At 37.8% G+C, this 21,594-nt stretch overlaps 2 protein-coding genes across 10 annotated transcripts; both read left to right on the top strand.

Annotated features, from left to right (window-relative positions):
* The first annotated feature begins 1,103 nt into the window (after positions 1-1,103).
* Positions 1,104-7,057, top strand: cdca4 (cell division cycle associated 4). Of its 7 annotated transcripts, XM_077220052.1 has the most exons (6): positions 1,302-1,433; positions 1,683-1,828; positions 1,942-2,051; positions 3,077-3,101; positions 3,583-3,669; positions 4,827-7,057. In XM_077220052.1, exon 6 carries the CDS (start codon positions 4,834-4,836, stop codon positions 5,698-5,700), a length of 867 nt encoding a protein of 288 aa, XP_077076167.1. In that variant the 5' UTR covers positions 1,302-1,433; positions 1,683-1,828; positions 1,942-2,051; positions 3,077-3,101; positions 3,583-3,669; positions 4,827-4,833; the 3' UTR covers positions 5,701-7,057. The 7 variants fall into 7 exon arrangements, with proteins under 7 accessions (XP_077076171.1, XP_077076166.1, XP_077076170.1 ...); XM_077220057.1 differs by lacking the exon at positions 3,583-3,669; XM_077220054.1 differs by lacking the exons at positions 1,683-1,828; positions 1,942-2,051 and having other exon boundaries at positions 1,294-1,433.
* Positions 7,058-7,920: 863 nt separating this feature from the next.
* LOC143729614 (SERTA domain-containing protein 2) lies at positions 7,921-18,721 on the top strand. Of its 3 annotated transcripts, none has more exons than XM_077220949.1 (3): positions 7,921-8,451; positions 11,188-11,458; positions 14,773-18,721. In XM_077220949.1, the coding sequence occupies exons 2-3, from the start codon at positions 11,415-11,417 to the stop codon at positions 15,476-15,478; spliced, it is 750 nt and encodes a 249-aa protein (XP_077077064.1). In that variant the 5' UTR covers positions 7,921-8,451; positions 11,188-11,414; the 3' UTR covers positions 15,479-18,721. The 3 variants fall into 3 exon arrangements, with proteins under 3 accessions (XP_077077064.1, XP_077077063.1, XP_077077065.1); XM_077220950.1 differs by having other exon boundaries at positions 8,336-8,451; positions 11,337-11,458; XM_077220948.1 differs by lacking the exon at positions 11,188-11,458.
* Positions 18,722-21,594: the final 2,873 nt, after the last annotated feature.

Raw genomic sequence — 21,594 nt, 5'->3', positions numbered from 1 at the left:
TAAATAATTTTTTGAAGAGTACTAGGAAAAGTGCTCGCCCTAAACTATACAATATGAGAGATACGGATAAATTAAACTATAGTAAAGAGTAAGAAGACAAGATGCCTGACTCTCCTTTCTATACCAGTAAATGTATTTTTCTGCTCACATAGTCAGCTTGTTCCCTCAGGCTCTCATCAACAAAAACTCCCAGGAATTTTGTAGTCAACACTTGAGGCACCTCATTAGACTCAATTGTAAGTTTTGATAAATTCTTAGGGTATCATTTTATACCAGTAAAAATAATAAAATTAGATTTCTTTATATTTAAAAATAATATATTTAAATTAAACCAATATAGCATAAGCAATAAGATCATAATTTACATTCTTAATCAATTAACTAAATTTGAGTGAGAGAGAACTAAGGTTGTGTCATCGGAAAACATTATTGTAGTAAGAATATTTGAAACATTAGACAAATCATTTATATAAATAAGAAATAGTAAGGGTCCAAGAATGGACCCCTGAGGAACCTCAGAGTAATATTGCTTTGCTAGAATAGCAACCCTTAAAGCAAAGAAACTGTCTTCTGTTAAAAAAAACTATTTTTTCAACCATTTAAGCAATTTCATGAAAACCATAATTATACAGCTTTTCCAATTAAATGTAGTCTAATGATTAACTGTATGTATCAAAAGCTTTTGACAGATCTATAAAAATACTAGGCCTATACAAGTAAATTTGTTTTTAAAGTGCAAGGCAAGGGTGACATAAAAATACCTCTGAAAAATTCCAGCTGTTCCCAACAGACTAAGGGGGGAAAAAGAGGCTGTTTTGTTTTTCCTTAGAATATTGCTTTTATTTTCAGTTTTACAGTTTGTATCTCTTCCAATGGCCTCTCAAACATTTGTATATTCTCCTGGATACAGAAACTATTTAAATGTTAAATTAATGTATTCCATTACATTGAATCACAAAAATTATAATAAAAATATTTTCTGGTACGGTCTTCAATTTACTTAATAAAAAGTGGATCTTTCAAATGTTAATTGATTTTCTGAATGTAATTTCTGGGCTGCAGTGGGAATGGCTGAGAAATGGGACCAATAAATAACTCAGTGTGTACTTTGTGAAATCATGAATTCGTGCATGTCCATTTGATTTTTAAGATTCCTCAAAAACAAGATGTGCATTGTTGAAGTTGGGGCCCATGGGTAGAATCACAGACGCTTTTGTTCGGGGCTCCCCGTTCCTGCGATGGCCTGCTGTCGATCAAGATGCAAAAGCGTCCGCCCCCATCGGCCCTTTCACTGCTGCAGCTGGCTGCCTCTTGCTGCTTGCCGTATGCTATGCTCACTGCAATCTGTGCTGGTGAGGCCGAAGGAGCTGCAGCTTCAGTATTATACCAGGCCTTCAAAACGCTTATGACGCTCGCCACCAAAAAAACACGAGGTAAGTCTTAGCCTACTGGGATGTACGAATTAAATAAAATATATAATATGTAATCGCGCCGCTTTACAAGATCTCGATCCGCGATGGTTAAATGCGCGGTCGATTTCGAAAAGCGGCATGTTTGCGGAAGTGACCGTGCGGTCCATGTTTAGCCGCCCCTGTTATTTGCCTTTACATGTCATGTGTGTTTTCGAAGTATATATTTCACTCTCATGTACATTTTGTCGACACGGTAAACGTGTGGAAAAGTTGAAGATGCTGTTTGGGTTGGCCGTAAACGAGGCGAAGTTGACTAGCCAGCGGACCCGTTTGAAAAATCAAAATGGCTTCCATCTTTGTCGTCTCGGCAGAGAGGTTTATACCTTTGTTTCCCCGTCTCGCATGTCAGGGAGTCTGTGAGTAACCTCCTTTTTATATACATCTAGTGGATTGTTGTTTATCGAATCTTCGTATTAAGAGTTTGGGTGTTTATTTCACTTTTTTTTAATTTATTTTGTTACTTACCCAGTAGCGCACTTTTGACCACGTCAGTGCGGTGGGGGAGGGGAAGTGAGTCTTTCTGGGTGGAGCCTGTATGATACGTTCACTGTGGATGAATTATCCATTGGCCCCTTCGCTGTAAGTTTGATGTAGCTTAGACTCCAGCTACTGGACGTATATATATATATATATATATATATATATATATATAAATTATGACGCAAAAGAAATATATATATATATATATATTTCTTTTGACTAAGTTTGTCACAACTTTCAATGTAGAATAAGAATGTTAGTTCTGTAGAATACCTTAACTTTTATACCTAAGGACAAATGAAGATCTCCTGAAAATCTTTCTAGATATATAGTGCAGCAGGGATAATATATTTTTGTAGGCCAGCCCAGAACTTAGCATCACCCTGTACCATTGACAAAAAAACATAGGGTTTTTACGTTGACATTTGGATAATAGCAAGAAATTAGCTTTGTAATGAACAAAATTTAATGATTCTTCTCACCCGTTTTGTCCATCATAATCATCACAAATTAAACTAACTTTTATGAATTGTGATGCCTAAATGCAATTGACAGAAGTAAAAAGTTAAAGTTTCTATAAATGAACTAGCTAGGCTACATGGTTATTTGACTTCAACGCCACCATCACTGGATTTCCGACAAATCTATTATTCTTTAAAATCTACAATTTGGAAAGTTTGAGAGAGAATATTTGAGTATAAATAAAATGAGGCTGTAAAAACGGTAGATAAGTTTTCCTGTTTGACGTGATGATGTTTAATATCCTTGATAGCCTCTGTAGACCCACTTGTTAGCAACTGCCTTTTTCAAGACACATAAAAGCATAAAAATCAGGAGTGGGGTATTACTGATGTATTTTAATGTCATAGAATAAAACATGAATGAAGATATCTTGAGTTTTTTTATCAGACTTTATTTTTTTAGGTATTTATCCCAAAACCTATTGACTTTATGGAATGAGAGGTTAAAAAATGCTAACTCGTTTCTGGGTTTTAGGACTCATTCCTGCAGCACTCTCTACTACATATAAACAGAATACAGTGCTGGTGTACGAAATGTTGGTTGTAGTTTTAGTTGCAGTTAGTTATGTGTGTCAGCTTGCACTCTGGTCTTTTTTTCAACAGTGCTGGGATGTCACCCATGCTTCAGGTAGGCAAACCACCATGCCATTAATATATCTGGTTAACAATGTGGTTATGGGTTTAAAGTTCGTGTGTGTGATCTTGGTAACTGTCAAGCAAATCATCTCCATTATGTTAAGTCATCCCTCTTAACATGAAATGACTTTGCATTTTATGTGGTGGATTTTTGTGTGTGCTTGCACTTAATGAATTTGTTGGTTTGCTTGTTTTGCATAGAGTTTGATGTGTAAAATGTAACTCATTACCATTGTTTAGCTTTCGTCTTATGTCTTCCCCACCTCTCACCTACCTACCCACCAGTATTTGACAAAAGTAGCTGATCGGAGGTCCCTGTGCCCCCTCCCTTCTCCTCCCTACATACGTACATACACACATGCTCACAAACACTCAGTCGGTCAAGAGCTGGTGTGATGACAGATAATGTGCTTTGTCATGCTGGTTGGTGTCATGTGTTTTTCCTATACTGGATGCATGTTTGTTACTTTTAGGCTCCTGTAACCCTGGTCGGCTGGCCACGGAGACAGGGACTCCTCGTCTCAGTACTGTGGCTCTCCACATTAGACTTTCTGTTTGGGGTATCTACTTTCAACTCCATTTTTATTCATATTCAAAGGCTTGAAGCATAATTCCAACATTTTGTTAGCAAAATCTTGCGTAGATTACTTTCTTCTTTAAAAAAAAAATCCTTATCATGGGCAAATATCTACATTACAAAATGCATTTTTCAAACTTAAGGTGGTTGTGGATTGACCATGAATGTAAGATGTGATCTGTGGCCTCAAAAATATTCTAAATGTAGGAGTCTGTTGCATTAGTTTTCAATTAGACTAAAGCATTTAGTTGATCCATAGTTTATTAGGCTCTACTCACCAAGATCCGGTTTTTAATTTAGAATAAAATGTATTATTCTAATATGCAAGTAATTAATCATACATTCATTATCCATTTTATATAAATTATTATATGATTTATTTACATATACTCACAAATTTTTATACTATTTAGGTGTTCTAAGAGAATATTTTCACTTTGGATTTGTTGTTTGTATGTTTTTGTTAGGCTGAATTCACTGAACTGCATTTTAATAGAATGATGCTTCTTGAATTTATCCTTTGTCATTGACATTTCTATTGGTTAGAGTTGTCAAAGTATCGGCTTCGGTACCACCAAGTCTGTACTGAAATGTAAAAATTGCTGCTTTGAACGCTGTTGATCAGAATTGTAAATGCCTCTGATTGGCCATTGTGTTCACACGCTCATCAGATATGTTTGTGATTGGCTAGAATGATCAAAGCGCTTGAGAGCACACGGAAGTGTTTGAAAGTGTTGTAAAAAGCAGGAGCGTTTGAAACTGGTCCGCTAGACGCCTGCTTTCAAACGTTCCTGTCTGTAATGTGTAAGCGCTCGGTGAAGAGCGTCATCGATGTATATTCACAACTTGTTTTTGAAGCGCTGATCATTGTAGCCAATCACAGACATATCTGATGAGCGCGTGAGTACAATAGGCAATCAGAGGTGTTTACCATTGCGCTCAAAGTGTCACATTTTTAAAATTTCAGTACCGACTTGGTACCGAAGTCGGTACTTTTTGAGAACTCCATTATTAGTTTGATATTATAGTTCTGATATTGTCAGAATTGACTTGATTCCCTAAACTGGACTGGATGAATGTGAACTGACCATCACTATCCTTTTTTTTTGTTATGTTTTGTTTTTTGTCTTTTGTCTGTAGGCTAAACATGTTCTCCAAGGGCACCAAGCGTAAATTTTCTGATGGTGGTGAAGAGATATCCGAAGAAGGCCTGGTAGGTGCCAGGGTGGCATCCTCGTACAGCTTGCAGCGCCAGTCGCTGCTGGACATGTCCCTCATTAAGCTGCAGTTATGCCACATGCTGGTGGAGCCCAACCTCTGCCGCTCGGTTCTCATTGCCAACACGGTCAGGCAGATTCAGGAGGAGATGACCCATGATGGCAGCTGGCATATGGTCACTGAAGCATTCTGCAGTGCAGGCCAGAGCCCCTCTGAGCGTTTGGTGGCCACTGAGGTCCTTTGCAGGTCACGGGAGCAGGATGCAGAACCTAAGGTCTTTTCTGTCATCAGCTACGAAGGTTGCCGTGAAGAGGAGGTAGTAGCTGATGAAACACTGTGCTCTGTTTCAGTTAGAGAAACTGTTTCTAATGTCTACCTGGCAGGACGTATGGGCCAGTGCTGGGAGAAGAACGAACTTAGTGGCATAGAGAGGGATGAAGAGGTCCTTGAAGACTCTAGACTTGGTTCAGGAGAAGATGAGGAGATCGACACCGAGGATGAGGCTTCCACTGAGGGTCCAAAGACCATAGGACAAGTTTTTGGGACATTTGAAATAAAAAATGGTTCACCGGGTCCAGACTCTGCTCTTGAGGAGCTTTTCTCTGATGTGGACACCTCCTACTATGATCTGGACACCATGTTGACCGGCATGCAGAGTGCACCCAAGATGGGCCCTTATGACCTCCTTGACAGCTTGGGACCTTCACACGGTTCTCCTTCCATAGTGTCTACACCGAACTGTCGTTCTGATCTTAATGAACTGGATCACATCATGGAAATCATTGTGGGTTCTTAGGTTAGACCTTATTCAGAGACTTACACGCTTGTCTTAATGTTAATGGCTTTTCTGTTCCTTATGGAATGCAAGTAAAGTCTGGAGTCCTTTCAGGGAAAAGAGTTGATGTCTTGTGAAGGATGGCCTTGATTTTATGAGCTGACCATAGTCATATTATTTGCATACCCTTTGTATGTTTTAATAATTTTTTTTCTGTATTTGTCTGTCCAGACATGGTGTTTTTTAATTTTTTTATTTATTTGTTATACTTGTGACACTACAGAGAGCAGAACAAGATGTATACAAACGTTGTAAAGCTTGGGATATTTTCATAAGACAAAAGATTGTCTAAAATGTGTACATAAATATATATTTTTTACAATAGATTTTTCTTGTAATATGTTACTGTACATTATGTACATGTTCTACAGATTGATTTTAAACGAAGAGATTAGATTCTTATGTGCAACAACTCAACTTTTCTGTTGATCAAAATCCATAAACTGAAGGAACTTAATTCAATACAACAGTATGCAAAAAAGCACCAAATATACATACAATGATGCATGTTTTACATTTATGTGCTTGTTTGCACAAAGTATTTTTTTTTTCCTCAAGGTTTGATTACAGTTGGCTGTCAATCAGCTCAGCCGTAGGTTTTGTTTGTTGTTAGACATCAACGTTCTTATATTTTGTCTAATCAACAAATGAAGTATAATGGGGACAACCCATTCTATATTGTGACTTAATTTATTTAATTTATTTACTGCAAACGGTGAGTATTGGCTGTGGTCAAACTCAGGGTGGCTTTTTAACTTTAGGGGACTGATTCACCAAAGCCTTTTGCTCATAGTAAATCGGTCACAGAATTAGTGCTTTGTAAGTTGATTTGCACCAATCATTGATTTAAGTATTGATTTTAAGCAAGTTAACTGTTTTAATATGGGTGAATGGCTTAAGTATATCTGTCTATTAGTCCTCTAGACCCCTCATAATGAGAAGATATTTGTCTAGTTCTATGCATTGAGTGTCATAACACTTTCTATGTATGAAGTGTTTAAAATGCATTTAGTACAGTATTCTTTTTTATACTTCAGAATCAGTCAACAAGAGATGGTTTTATTTTACCCAACATTTTCCTGTTGTTACATATATATTATTTGGTTTTGCCTAAAGTAAAGTTTTGCATAAACTATGTTTGTGCAAACTATAGGTTATTACATTTTGATAATTGTGTTCTTCTACATTGTGTCTCACTTAAATTCTAAGAGGATTTTTCATTGTATGATCTTAAACTAGTATAGAGTATAAACATTTTATATGAGCATTGTAGCTTTTTTAACGTTTTTTTAATAAAAGGTACATCTTATGAAAACAATTCTGTGTTTTTTATTAATTATTTTTATTAATAGTGTAACTATTAAGCTGTCATCATAGTCATCAGCGTCTGTAGATGAGCACAGAGAACATTTGTGGGGTTAGAAGCGTGAAATTTGAAGTGGCAAGATTACCCAATAACTGAGTTGGGTATAAAGTGATGACATGGTTTTGGTGTCGATTTATTTTTCTAAACTGGTTTGAATGTTTTCATGTAGCGGATAATTGACTTGACTATTAATTGTTAGCAATGTCAGGAAAACACGAAAACGTATATATTATATGCACAAAACTTCAAAGTTTATCAGAGACAACGTACAGTACTACATCCGTTCCTAAAAATCAACGCCATGATTTTATTCTGTGTAGTGTACGGAGTGAAATCTGACGCAAGTGACGTCAGCAGATCTGACTCAGTGAAAGTCAATGTTTAAACCCCTCCGCTCCGATAATAGCTAGGAATATGTCATAAATTGTTGTATTATCCAACCCTCTTGTTGTGAGATTTTGTTATCTAATTTATCAGATTCAACTAAAATAAATAAGCGTTATCATGCATCATTTAGAGAAATTCAACAAAAAATATAGCTGTCATAATATATATGGTTTGCTTGGCAAAAAAAAAAGAAAAAAGAAATGAAAAGCCACAACCGTGACATTTACAATGCAGCTGTACCATAGGTAGCTGTGCTCCATACAGTCACGTTCTCGATCTGTGGGCATGTATGAGGGACTGTGATAGACTAGGTAGGTGGGGGCAGAACACGCGTTCCACCAATCAGGGGCAGTTACTAGGCGGGTCTGAGGTAGCGTTCGACCAATCACAACTATGCCACCTGACGTCCGTCAATCAGCTGAGTTCTTTTCCCGTTGATTCTACAATATAGAGAGAGTTCGGCTCTCGTGCCTGCGCGGTCGGTCGCGTAGTTTTGCGCAAAATAATGTTCAGACTTTGGACCAGGAGCTCAACGCGGAGTTCAGCGACCGATTTAAGCAAACGTACGTCTTATTTTTATCAGCATAGAGAATGTAGCGGTCGTTCGAGTAACTCGTGTAAATTCATTTCGTAGTTCCATATAGACAGATACCGTACTTTGCCAAGTACGAACTAGCTAACTGGCTAATTCCCTGCGCATCACTGTGAGCTTAGCCGCGGAGGCTAGCAGTGCGCGTTCACGTCTTGCGAGAGTTGTTGGTTGTGATAAACTCTAACAACGAAGCAACTGGTTGAGCCAAACATGGTATGGGTCAAAGGGATATCAAAGCGTTCGAGGCGTCCATGAAAAGAAAAAACTGTATTCCCACTGTATCTATGTGTCGACTGGATGTGGAGTCCCCTGTTGTGAAGAAGGAAGTTGAGCCCGGCGGAGATGTTGGTGTCCCTTCCTCGTCGAGGTAAAAACTTGTAACGTTAGTCATAAACTGTTTTTTGAACGACACTTGATTCTGGTCGACGATCTTTTAGCATCATTTTGTTTTTGAAATTATTTTATATATAAGCACTGATCAGCACTGTCCCGCTTTACGTAACAACTCGAGTTTACGTTGATGATGATACTTGAGCTTTGAGTAGTTGCTAGTCCGTTACACACTAACGTTAGTTTATTTACAACCTGAGGAGTCCTAGCAAAATATTTATTTAAATACATAATGTTTTTTATTCTAGATCGCTGTGAACATATAAACACACCTTTTGTACCTCCCGCTTTCTTTCTCCTGTAAGTCGTAAGTTACGTGGTCTCGGTTGCGTAACGGGATCGATTTTGCCACACTGATATTTGGACCCGACTAACGTTCAGTCGAAATGTGACTGGACAATTTTAATTTTCTAACTTATTATTAAAGAATAAAATATCCTTACGATTTTTCAGATGCATTTTCGTAAACATTTTGGCCTATAACTGAAGCGAAAGTCAAGAGTACATGAATGGAAAGTATTTTCTGTTTTACCATGGTTTTTAAGGAGTAATTATGTTTTTCATACTGTGAATTAAACTTAGTGCAGTTTCAGGTTCAGCTATCTTTCGGAAAGAGAATGTCATAGTAAATTTATTAAAATCCATCTGAATCTCTTTCTAGAAGTTTCACCACAAACTCAAAAGATACACCATTGATAAAGACAAGTGTGCTGTATATGATCGTCTGTTCACGTATGTCAGCGTGACTAACACCCTGAGTCACTTTATCAGTCTGTTGGAGCCGCCCAGTTACAAAGCTGCCCAAACTAAGACATCCGGACTGTGTACCCAATGGTTCATTATTCAAGACTTAGTCTGCTTGTCAATGGCATTTGCCACCTACTTCCACCCTCCTACTCAGTCAACCCCCTGTGCACTTACTTACAGTCCTCAATTCAATCCATCTTTCTCCTCCCTCTTTCTCTCTGACTAACCTTTCTTGTCCCTCCTGCTTGCCCTGGGTTACGTACATCCTATCGTTTTTACTCTCTTGCTTTCTTTTTTTTCCTTAAAGACTTCCCTGCTCTCCTCTTTATCGTGACTGCATCTAATGGGGCAGGGGGAGGGCCAAGGGAGGGAAACTGAAAGAGTAAAAGATTGTAAGAAAAAGACAAGTACAGAAAGTATCATAATGCAAACCAGTATATGAGTTAAAGAAACTCTTTACATTGTGCTGTGACCAGAGATCGTTTCAGTGCTGTGTCTGTCACTTTGTGGTCTTCAGTTCATTTATTTATTTATTTTAGGTACTAACCACACAGTGATGGAAATGAATTCCTTATCTCTACCTAAAGTTAAACTGTTGTATCTCTTTTTGTGGCACAAGGTTGGTATTCAGTTATGCTTTGGTTTGCTGCTGTAAGTGAAAGTAGCAGTTTGAAGTACAGTGCACTTCTCAGATGTTCAACCTCTTTTGTGCGTTTCACAATCAGTATGAATACTAACTTGACCATCTATAAAACGCTGAATGTTTTCTTCTTTTTTTATTTGCCATCATTATACAAGCGAGACTACGCTTCACACAGTAACATTTATTCCATACATTAAGGACAACATAATCGTTGTTAATATAAAAGTTTTATTCAATGATAATTCATGAATGAATAATAATAAAGGTAATAATATTGAGTGTTATTTATTATTAACAAATAATGATCATGGTTATTATTGTCAAACTGCAGAAATATGAAAAATTAGTTCAGCATTTTGGTTATTAGGCATATAAAAATTCAGTATCGGTTGGTCTCCGTTTCATTGTATTGTGTAGTCATGGTGGGACTTCCATGGTGGCCCTCACTTCTGATTCACCACTAGGTGTAAAAAGAAAAAAGAAGAAAAAAAGGCTGAAGTACCATCATGTATATTTTCAGACCTGAACTGATGCAACCCAACATATTTTGCTGCAATGCTGCTTCTATGGATCCTATTGTGTTCACCCACTTTGATGGTTGTCTCTGTACTTGTGCTTATTGTCTTTGAGCTGCAGACTCTGTGTGCCACTCAAGCGCCAGTCTCTCATCCACCGCTGTTGCCATGGCAAGCAGACCACAGAGGCCCGTCTAACCAGAGGGGCCCAATTTAAATCATGTCTTACTGCTTTAAAGCTGCAAGACTTTATAGAGACCAGGTCAAATTCCAAGTTGTTCAGTTGCCTTTTAAAGAAGTTTTATAAAGCAAATTTTAATGTGCAAGGATCAGTCATTATAACATTTTTCAAACCTTTAACCATATGTAATCTAAATTCTTCCACTTCATATTCTAATTGGTTATATTGTTTTTGCGTAGAGGTGGTTTGCTCGCTCGCATTTCCTTTAAAGCTTTCTGTTGCTGACAGAGACACACATGTGTGCTCCTGCAGGAATTCAGCTGTGAAATCTGCAGGAATACAAAATGTCCCTTTTTGAAGCCTTGTGACTACTTTGTGAAAGCCACCTATAGGGCTGAGCAGGAATTTAGCCCAGAGTGCTCTGCTAGCATGGATGCTTATATAACTGCTAGCCCCAGCGTGACACACTTGAACGCTGCAGTCCATGCATGCGCCACACATGCTTGGGCTGTTTATGAGCATTGAAAGTGTTTAATCAAACTTGTTTTAATAACAAATGGTGTAAGTTGTTCTTTTAATTAATTGCATTTTATTCTTCCTTGTCTTTCCCTTCATGCCTCATTTAAGGTTCATGACTGATATCGTTCATGTCGCTGTATCTATTACCTAAACTTCAGACTGCATATTTTTCTACATGATGGGATGGAGACTTCGCAGTATAATGCATTGCATCCATCTCACTTCTGAACACGAGAGGCCCTTCTTGGCTCTTGCAGCTTCCTGTGCACCCTGCAGTAGAGAGAAGAGCAGTCAGTGACCAGACCTGCGGGGGATGTCTGCCTTCGTTCAGAGTGATGGATGTAGAGAGGGGGGCGCCTACACAACAGAGAGCGCAGAGGTGGATAGACAGTCTCTCACATTTACAGCCCTTTCCACTCAAACTCTAGCGGATTAGATCCGAGGCGGCTATCTGACAGAGCAGTTATGGTTGGGATTCAAATCGTGTGCCCACAAGCCACATTTCGCTCTTGTTTGTGCATAAATGTTTGGCTCAAACAAAAATTGTGGCAGGAATAAGTAGCTTTGAGTGTGAAATTGTGTATTTTAAATTAACTGAAAAATTGCCTCATACTTCTACGATTTAGATTTGACAGGTAAGGGCCATGGCAGTCTCCATATACTCTTAGAAAAATAAAGGTTCTTTATTAGCATTGGAAGTTCCAAGAATAACATTTCAAATGCACAGAAGACTCTTTATTAGGGCTGGGACAATAAATCGCAATCGTAAATGCATCGTGAATCGAGAAATTATTCTGGATCGATTCTGAGTTTTTCCGAATGCATCGCGATTCTCTCTTGAATTGATTCTGAGCTTAGATTTTAACAGCAGAAGGCACTGCATGCTTTAGAAACTCTGCTGGCTTCCAGTGCCTTAGACACAGCACTTGAACCTTCTATGAAATTATTAATCATAAAGTTCGAAAAGGTTGAAGCGTATAAAGGGTGTTTGCAGTGGGCTGTTTACATTAATCTCACGTCATAAAAGCATTCGGTGCAAGTACATTCTCAGACTCAACAGAGCGCACTTCTTCTTGAGCATTTGAGCGTGCGGTTAAAAACAAGCCTTAACATCTGCTGTTAAAAACTAATCCCAGAATCGATTCAAGAAGCGATGCATTCGGAAAATATTGGAATCGATTTATTGTCCCAGCCCTACTCTTTATTGGTGCAAACATGTTCTTTAGATTATTAAAATATTTCTGGCATTTGGAGAGAAAAAAAGAGTTCTTTTAAGAATTTTTCACTGTAGGGGTGTGCCATATCATACCGTCCACGATAATACCGTTATACATTTTTACATGATAAAAAAGTGTCATATCGCGATATCAATGATATAGCGACGCAATGACGTATGGCGCATTTACGTTCCCTAGCACGCACAACAACACCACCTGTCTGAGCGCGAGAGCAGCCTGTCAGCCTCCGATGACGATTTAGCAATTTCACAAACAGCTATAGTGTTCAGCGGGGCTGCCGACGCGCGTCTACTCTCGTGCGCGTTTAGGAGTCGGGACATGACTGAATGGTCTCTTGCACAATCGGGCCATCAGTGCATCGTAACTAAAGTTTATAATTTTCAAGTCTTCTTAACTCTTATCAGTTTAAACATTCAAGCGGTTTTAAACTATCCAGTAAGCTACTCGCGCACTCTCTGAGAGAGTTGCACTGCGTGCATACATAGAGTAGCCTACAGCTCGCTAGAGGCTATAATGAAAACGGCAATGGATCCGTGCACTAGCTGTAAAAGTGACAGCCGCCATAGGCTATGCGTCTGTCATTAATGTTGTCGTCAAAACAACAAAAGATAGCTTTAATTGTAATGAATGAGAATTATTAGCCTATGTATTTAATTTAATCAGGAAACAGAACTAAAAGATTATGTGATATTTTACATTTGACTACTTTATGTTTCTGTAGTATTTCTGAATACTGGTGTTAGACCTACACACATATAACATTTAATTCAAAGATTGAAATCAAGCTTCCTTGTGTTGTGTAAACTCTTAACAACAAAATTACCACATTGTAAAAACGCAATGAGTGAGCAAACATTTAGGCGAGATAACAACAACAAAAAATTTCTATATCGTCATAAATATCATTATCGCAAATATTCTTGAAATATCGTGATAGAATTTTGAGGCTATATCGCCCACCCCTACTTCACTGAAATATTCTTCAATAGCACAAAAATTGCTTTTCTATGGTATCGCTCTGAAAAAACCCTTTTTGGGATGTTGGTTTTTAGAATGTATTCGACTTGAAGGAGGTCTAGCTTGCTTGTAAGTATCGCTCGCAGGATAGAAGGCTTTGGAGAGCTGCAGCAGGAAGCATTGTGCTCCTGTGCTGCGTATCCTCCTCCGCTGTGTGAAGGGAGCGCTAATGAAGCATGATCTTATTCTCAAGTGTACTGCTTCAGCTAATGCATCCACCTCTCTGGAAGCCCCACTCTGGGATGAGAAGGAGCTGTGTCGGTTAAAGCTTTGTTATCAGTCGAGTTTCAGGAGACTGTCTGAATTTTTTAATTTACTAATAAACTAGTGTTTTCGGAGTCAATGTCGGCAAAGAACAATGCTGGCTCGTCATCTCCACAGTATAGTGAACGCGTCTATTGAGAGAAATGTATGTTACATTAAACATGTCATTCAGTAAGCTCTATACTAATTTAGCATTCACACTCCACACTAGCACTTGGTTATGTGCCTAATAATAGCGCACATTTATCTTAGCATTAATGTTAGAGCTAGCGAGCGTCTATGTAAAGTGGGTAAAATTTAGCAACTATCTTATTTCAATTGAGAAGCCATGTTTGATATCGATGGATGGAAGGCGAACGGTTGGATTTCCTGACCGACATAATTACCACATTGACAAGCCGTGTTGATCTATCTGTTGGAGACTGTGACTTTTTTTCTGTGAATAACCGACTAATTATAATTTGGTCAGCTAAGCCTCTTCTCATCGATTAACGTTTAGTCTACTATTGGGGGGCAGTTTTTATAAAGAAGTTTTGTCAGCTGGACAACTGGCACGCATGTTGTTAAATAAGGGTGCAATCCATTGAACAAGCTGTACTTTTATTCCTCAGCCACACTTTCATTCATTCCTGTCAAAAATGAAACATGCCGCTACCTGACTAAGCTCTATTCAATATGTAAGGAAAACATTTTCTATGTTATAAATATTACTTCTTTTTACTTGAGCACACCACATAACTCACTATATTGAAGTCTTAAAAATGGTTTAAAAAAACAAATCAGTAATGAAATCAGCATGAATAATTTTTTTAAAAAAAACTTTGCCCATTCGTTTTGAGATTATTATTATTATTGTTGTTCTATTTATTGTGGACACTTTTATGCGTCATTGACCCACCTATGGGTTTTGATTTGTTCTGTGACCAGACTGATCTATAGATCATTGGTCTATAGAGAGGCTTGTGCAATGTGTCTTCTCACTTGCAAATAAACATTAGAGTTGCTACATAACATCCCTCTGATGTGTTCTTGCAAACCATATTGTTAGATGAAGCTTGAAGTACAAGTAATTGTCATGCTCCTTTATGCATTGTTTGATTTCACTGCAAGGTAGGTCAGCTAACGAAGTATTCCTGTCCAGTTTTTCCTAACTTTCCTTTGTTCTTGTCTGTAGGTACATGTTGGGCAGGGGGGTGAAACGTAAGCTGAGCACATGTGAGGACCCTTCCCAGGACTTGCCATATCCTCAGCAGAGGCAGCTGGTGCTGGACTTGTGTCTGGACAAGCTACAAAGCTGCCAGCGGCTAGCTGAACCCAGCCTACACCGCTCGGTCCTACTGGCCAACACCCTCCGCCAGATTCAGCAGGAGATGAGGCAGGAGGGGGAAATCTATTTGCCACCAGCCCTGCTCGCCCCCTCACTCCCTCATGCCTCGACCCCACGGCACTTCCCTGACCTGCCTCCCGTGCCCTTAGACTGTCCTCAACCCCTAACTGGAGCACTGTCCCCTTCATTTCCCCTCACAACGGCTGATGATGAGGAGGTCCAGTTGGGCGGTGCCGAAAATGAGACACTTTTGCCATCCTTCGCTGGTGAGGATGACGCAAGGTCGTTGGATTCACTCTTCGGCTCATTTGAGATTACAAATTCCACCAGCTACTTGACAGACTTGGCACTAGATGACATATTTGAGGACATCGACACGTCAATGTACGACTCCTCTGACATCTCTGTTCTGCCGTGTCCTGCGCAGAGAAGCGGTGGGGTGGATGATGGCCTCAAGAGCCTTTCCAGCTGCACCTCCAACAGCAGCCTGCAGCTTTGTCTCTCAGACCTCAATGACCTGGACCACATCATGGAGATACTGGTGCGCTCCTGAACCACAGCTCGCACCAGTGTCCTCATTCAGCCATCCCCATGTTTTCTATGGAAAATTATTAATACAATGCGTTTTCTTTTTTAAACAAACAAATATTTATACTATTTTTATACAAAGGACTGCTATATTTATATATAATAAAAGGAAACTGCCTGACACACACTCATTGTAGGATAAATGCACATTTTTAAGACTTTTCAGATGGCCGCGCTTACGCTGCCATCCTTCATATTTAAGCAAACTAAGATATGAACATGCAGGGACTTTGGAAACAAATTCGAAGTATTACCATTGACACTTATTTATATTGAATAGTGACTTTAAGAGGAGGAGATGGAAGAAAAGTGGATCATAATGAATGCTCTGTAGCTGTTGATGAGCTGAACACTTTTTTTTCTTTTTTTGGTGTGATTTCCACTCTATTCTGAAACATTACATTTACTGTCAGTAATTACAATTATCAGATCATGTCATGCACATGCAGCACTCACACTACCTCTCAAGATACCAAGAGCTCTTTCTCTATACAAAGACTGTCCTTGTTACAACTGTATTTGAATTGTTTCTCTCCAAATAACTTAAAAAAACTGCTGATTGTTTTATATATGGCTCTGTGTTCACAGGAAAGCCTCTCCTCAAATGGTAGGATTCAGTCCAAAGCTAAAGCTGTAGAAGAAATGCTTTTGTCTCGATCTTTCTATTCAACTTTTTTCCGAAACGTTTCTGACTTTTGGTTTCAGAATGAGCTGTTGCTTGTGTAAAAAGTGATATATATTTTCTGATCACTTGGAATTTAATGCTATTTCTACTTTTCACGTACATGATTGTCAGACACAGCCACCGTCGAATCCCTCGTATGAACATAGTGCCTATAATGGAGAATGAAGACTGCCGACGATGAACTGCACACTGTGGAACCACACATAGACTTGCCTGAGTTTCTTGCTCTACCCCTATGAACTTCTCTACATGAGTTGTTTGCCGCTTTTTTGAGCATTTAGCACGACCCTCTGTCCTCTAAAGAAGCCATTACCCGAATGTGGCTCCACATCTCCTCGATACTGTCCTTCATTGTGATCTACACTGCAAAAAGCTGATCGGGGATGCATCTTGTGCTGTGGACTCGAAGACCGTTTCTGAATGTCCAAGTTTACTCGCTAGAAACGGATTAATCCGAACTGACGTCTCACCTGCTTACTTTATTCCTCTCATCACAAGTTTGAGGCCTGTTTGAGCCATCTCATCCACAACTTTTAAGTTATTAGTTACTGGTGCAACACAAGATGGTAGACCAGAGCAAAGGCACTTCATATTTGTCATGCATTTACATCCACTGAGCTCCAAGTTGGTGCAATCGAATGCAAAGCCACAAGCTGCGGTCTGCATTAAGACAGGGCAGAGACAAGGGGGAGGGGAAGAACTAGAGAGCGAGATTAAGGGGGGAGGGGGGAGTTAAAGCAAACAGCTTCTGTCACGTGGAGAGCTGTGCTAGTGGTAAATGCTACATTGAGAGTTTGACAACAGCTGGTATGTGTTCACTCACATTGGTGCGCTCAAAACAAGCCCCGCCCCCAGCGAGGTCCAGAGGGGCTCCTTTCTCTTCCCGACCAATCATTTTGATTAAAAGGAGGAGCTTTGTTCTTAATGTGGAATAGAATAACAAGAAGCGGTTCAATTTGGTTGGAATGTGTTCTCTTGCCTATGGATGGCTCTCTGATCATTACTGACTTAGTCTTAATTTGGATTAAATTTAGGCATTCCAACAAAAATACAATGAGATATTCATATAATATTAATAACTAATTATAGAGTTCAAGGTTGCAGCAGAGAAGTGCTTGTTCGGAGGAAACGGGCTTGCTGGTCCTTCTTTAATCTCAGGCTCGTAGACGCCCCACCCTGCCTTCCCCCTCACAAGACACATGCACCGCCGCAGAGAAAACCCGACACTCACAAAGTTTACACACAGATTTTAGAAAACATGCTTGTGTTAGATGTAACCAGATTATGGTGTGACCATTGGCGTTACATGAGCAACCTGAGAGCTGTGAATCCTAATAAGTGTGTAGCTTTGTAAGCTTGATCAGTTTGTTTCTTTCTCTCTCTTTTTGTGTTATTTGTGTGTGTGTGTGTGTGTATATATATATATATATATTTGTATTTTTGATTTTGTTGTTGTTGACTGAAGATCATGGGATAATATATTGCTTTTATTTAAGAGTGAAATATCATCAGTAGACTTCGGTCTTTAGGAGGGTTTATTTGTTTTTTGAAGCGTGATTTGTACTTCCCCTCCTCTTAGTAATAATTAACATGTACATAGATGATGCAGAATTATGAAGAGATGTTTATCATTGAAATATTTGTAAAGGTTTCGATCTGTGCTGACTCAGAACTGAACAATGATGTGATATTCTGTGTTCAGTTTCCTTTGGACCAGGAAGTTTAAAGGCAGCTTTCAACTTTTTATGCGAAGGTGTTTAAGTTAATCAAGGAGAGCTTTCAGTTGTTGGCCTCATTTAAATGTAATTTGTCCTGCTGCTTGAATTTCAGTCTCTTGAAGGACATTTGTTTTACAATAATCAGCCCCAGGAGCCTCTGGTTTTAAACTAATGTTCATTATGGTTTAGTCTCAGCATGTATTGCAGTAATGCACAGAGTAGCGGTGAAAAGGAGTCCACACTGTGTTGTAAACTTGTGAACGGCTTACTCAGATAATGTACGGTACGTTTGATGTACCGGTTGCACAGAGAATACTTTAAGCAGCAAGAGTTTGTATTTTCATGGTCCTTCTCAAATTTGCTTGGTTGTGATGCACAAGATAGCAAGCTTTAAACATCACCTCATCTTGTTAATTTGGACGTTTATTTTTTAAGCGAAGTTTAAAAATAAAAAATATATATATCCTAATGAAATTGTAATATCAGAAACCTCAAAATGTCACTTTGTCCTAAGTGCAATATGAAAAAATTAATATAAAGCGCTGTTTTGTCTACTTGCAAATGACACAATGTAGTGAGCCTATATAACTTTGAATGAATACATGGCTAGGTTTTTTTTCTATTTATATAAAACAATGACTTTAACCCCTACAATTTATTCTTCCCCCAGAAACTGTCTTTTGATCTGTCTGACCGCAGATTTGATATGAGGTCTGTAAATAATAAAGCATTTTCTTTTGCAGTCATATTCTATGCAATATTGTAGCAGGTCAGTATGTCAAATAAAAAAGAGTCGAAATGGAAACGTGTTGTGTATTTACTCGGCATCCAAAACAAGTCAAGTACACTTTATTTGAAGTAAAGTGATAAAAAGCGACAGGCAATGTGAAGTTAAGAAGGCAGTTCAAAATATAGAAAAGATGGACATTGCCCCCCAAAGGCAAACTCTGAATGCATGTGAATAGATTGACTGATTTTCTTTTGGCATTATATGCTATTCAACATATTGCATATACTACACAAACATAAATGGTATGATGAATCGTCATATAAAGGGTACCACTTTAGCTCTGCATTAAAATTGGGATTTTACACCATGATGGATGTCATATATAGGAATTAATAATAATAAAAAAGTTCGCTTTCTATAAATAGTTGTTAACTATTTGAATTTAAACTCTTAGGTGACTTTCTGGTGGCCGTTTGCACATGGCCTCGAAATGCTTGCAACAAACAGATGTTTGAAGCATCTTGTATGAACAAAAATCTGCTGTCGGCCCCCTCAGCCATCATTCTATTCTTATTTTATTTCTATCTTATACCGCTGGCGAATTAAAAGTGTTATAAGCATTTCAAATGCCAGGGTCTTCTTCATAAACACACGACTGTCTGCTTTTGGAGGGTACGGAGACGCACCCTGCTGCACTCCTCCTGGGATATCACTGCAGTTGCTGTGCTTGATGGCAGCTGCCAAGAAGAACAAAGTCAGCAAAGTGGGGGTAGTCCATTTAGACTGAAAAAGGAAAACACCAATGTGGCTCTCAAAAGTCTTCCTTGTTGTGGCATAATGACAAGACTGTGGTTCTCAGATAAATGTGATCCGAACATATTCTTCCTGAGTAGACTATAGATTCTTGTATAATGTTGGCTCTCCCAAAAAAAAAAGAAAAAAATGTCATTTTAAATAATTATACCAGTTTTAACAATTATTAACTACATGATTCGTTTTTACACATGTGTCAAAACTACATTTTTTTATGCACACAAAGCAGAACTACACACTTCCTGTTCTGGTAATCTGGTCAAGAAGTGGATGAGATGTCAGTTTCCTCTGAATAATTCATTTGATTATATGTTGGCTATTTGAAAGGAATTATGCCAATTTTAAAAGGCATTTCTTCTTGTTCTTTTAATTTGCTCAATACATTTCATGCCAAGAAAAAAAAAACGTTTAAAATATAGCAAATCCTTAAACAACATACTATATAATAATGTTTACCTGTTAATGTTAATGTTTACCCTATAACCTATTAACCGTCACCCCCCTTTTTTCAGCACAGATCTTAATTTAAATGGTTGTAATTCATGAATGCTTTGGAATACAAACCTGTTATACTAAATAATTTGGACTATACATAAATCATATGTCTAACCAAATTGTGTTCCAAATTTGAAGTTGATCTAAGAAAAAAAAATTGAGCCTGACAAAAGGTTTTAAGTATTGTTTAAATGAAAACACAGTTTTAGTATTAAAACTGTTTTCACAGGATGAATTTTGAGTGTTTTTGAATTATACCTAATTTATGGCGATTACAAAAATATGTGATTGGGAAAAAAGGCAATGTAAAGTGCGCCAGGTGTCCTGCTACCAAGACACTGACAGTTAACAATCTATACTAACACTAGCAGCCTTCCTGAAATAATGGCAAACTTTTTTTCTGATATGATAAACTGAGAGAATGTTAGTCCAGTTCATATATGTTGAAAATTTACTCCAAATGGTGATCAGACAGTTGTGAGGAGAAACATAAAGAAAACATCAAAACTAATTAATTTAAGAACTCTAATTTAATGACAGTGAGTTAATGACTGTCAAATGCCTGTCATTACACTTTCTTACACAACAACATGGAAGATAAGACTGATAATCAAAGATCAGTCAGGACCCTTCCCCTGAGCTCCACCTGCTGGACACACTATGCATTTGATTTGGGATAATCTAATAGAAATAATTGAATAAAAAAGAGAACAGTGTAAATTTAATGTTGGTTAATATATATGAATATAGAGATTCAGTGTTTCAATGGCACTTTCCTTCCCTTAGCACAATTTACCATAGTTTTTGCATAATAACAGGTTTAACTGTCAAATTTGTATTTAAAACCATATAACCATAAACATTGGTAGCCCTTTATTATGGTCAGCTTGCACCATGTCGCTAACAAGTAATTTATGAAAAAGAGCAGCCTAAGCATTTGAAGAAATATAACTGGCGCATTTAGTGAAAATCTGTTTCTTTCGATCTAAATATTGTTTAGTAGGCCTACTATACATGTATGAATCTACGTAGGCTATTATATTTGAATGTCCAAAATAACATATTACTTATGTAAAATTATTTGGTAAAATTGTGTAAGAATGGTTAGAATTGTCGATTAATAAAGTTATGAAAGCAAAAGCAAAAAAAAAAAAGTATTTTGTAAGATTTTACGACATTTGGACAAGCAACATTAAGACTTTTCTCCTGAATTTTCTCATCTTGTGTCCCTTGTGAAAAAATAATATATTTTTAAAGAACATACTTAATTGCGAACTGAATGTAATGTTTCTGACACTTAATATCATGTTATTTAAAATTAAATTAAAATGTATTATTGTTTAAAAAATTTTCAAATGCAATCACTTTCTGTCCCACTTAAGGCTTTATATATAAATGACTTGTAATTTGAAATTTGTTTAAAATGTACTAACGAATGTGCTAAAATATATAATGTCATTTCTATATTGAAACTTGTATGTCATGTAAAATATTTTATAGGCCTATATTAATTTTAAATGTAAAATACAGTTACATTTATAATCAAGTTATTTACATGTGCTTTGATTAGCTATTAGTCAAAATCATACTATCAATTTACAAAATCGATCATTTACACAACCAAAATGTCTACTTCTTTA

This window comes from Siphateles boraxobius, unplaced genomic scaffold (assembly GCF_051911475.1).
Source record: "Siphateles boraxobius isolate OS27281-9 unplaced genomic scaffold, OSU_SipBor_1 8, whole genome shotgun sequence".
NCBI classification, from domain to species: domain Eukaryota; kingdom Metazoa; phylum Chordata; class Actinopteri; order Cypriniformes; family Leuciscidae; genus Siphateles; species Siphateles boraxobius.
The sequence above is the reverse complement of the archived record's forward strand: the minus strand, read 5'-3'. Positions and strand labels throughout refer to the sequence as shown.

Coding starts and splice junctions, on each gene's coding strand:
- LOC143729614 (XM_077220948.1), top strand. CDS start 8,300: ATGGGTCAAAGGGATATCAAAGCGTTCGAGGCGTCCATGAAAAGAAAA. Junction 8,452..14,772: donor GGTGTCCCTTCCTCGTCGAG/GTAAAAACTTGT, acceptor TCTTGTCTGTAG/GTACATGTTGGGCAGGGGGG.
- cdca4 (XM_077220051.1), top strand. CDS start 1,259: ATGCAAAAGCGTCCGCCCCCATCGGCCCTTTCACTGCTGCAGCTGGCT. Junction 1,434..3,076: donor CGCCACCAAAAAAACACGAG/GTAAGTCTTAGC, acceptor TTTTTTCAACAG/TGCTGGGATGTCACCCATGC. Junction 3,102..4,826: donor GGATGTCACCCATGCTTCAG/GTAGGCAAACCA, acceptor TTTTGTCTGTAG/GCTAAACATGTTCTCCAAGG.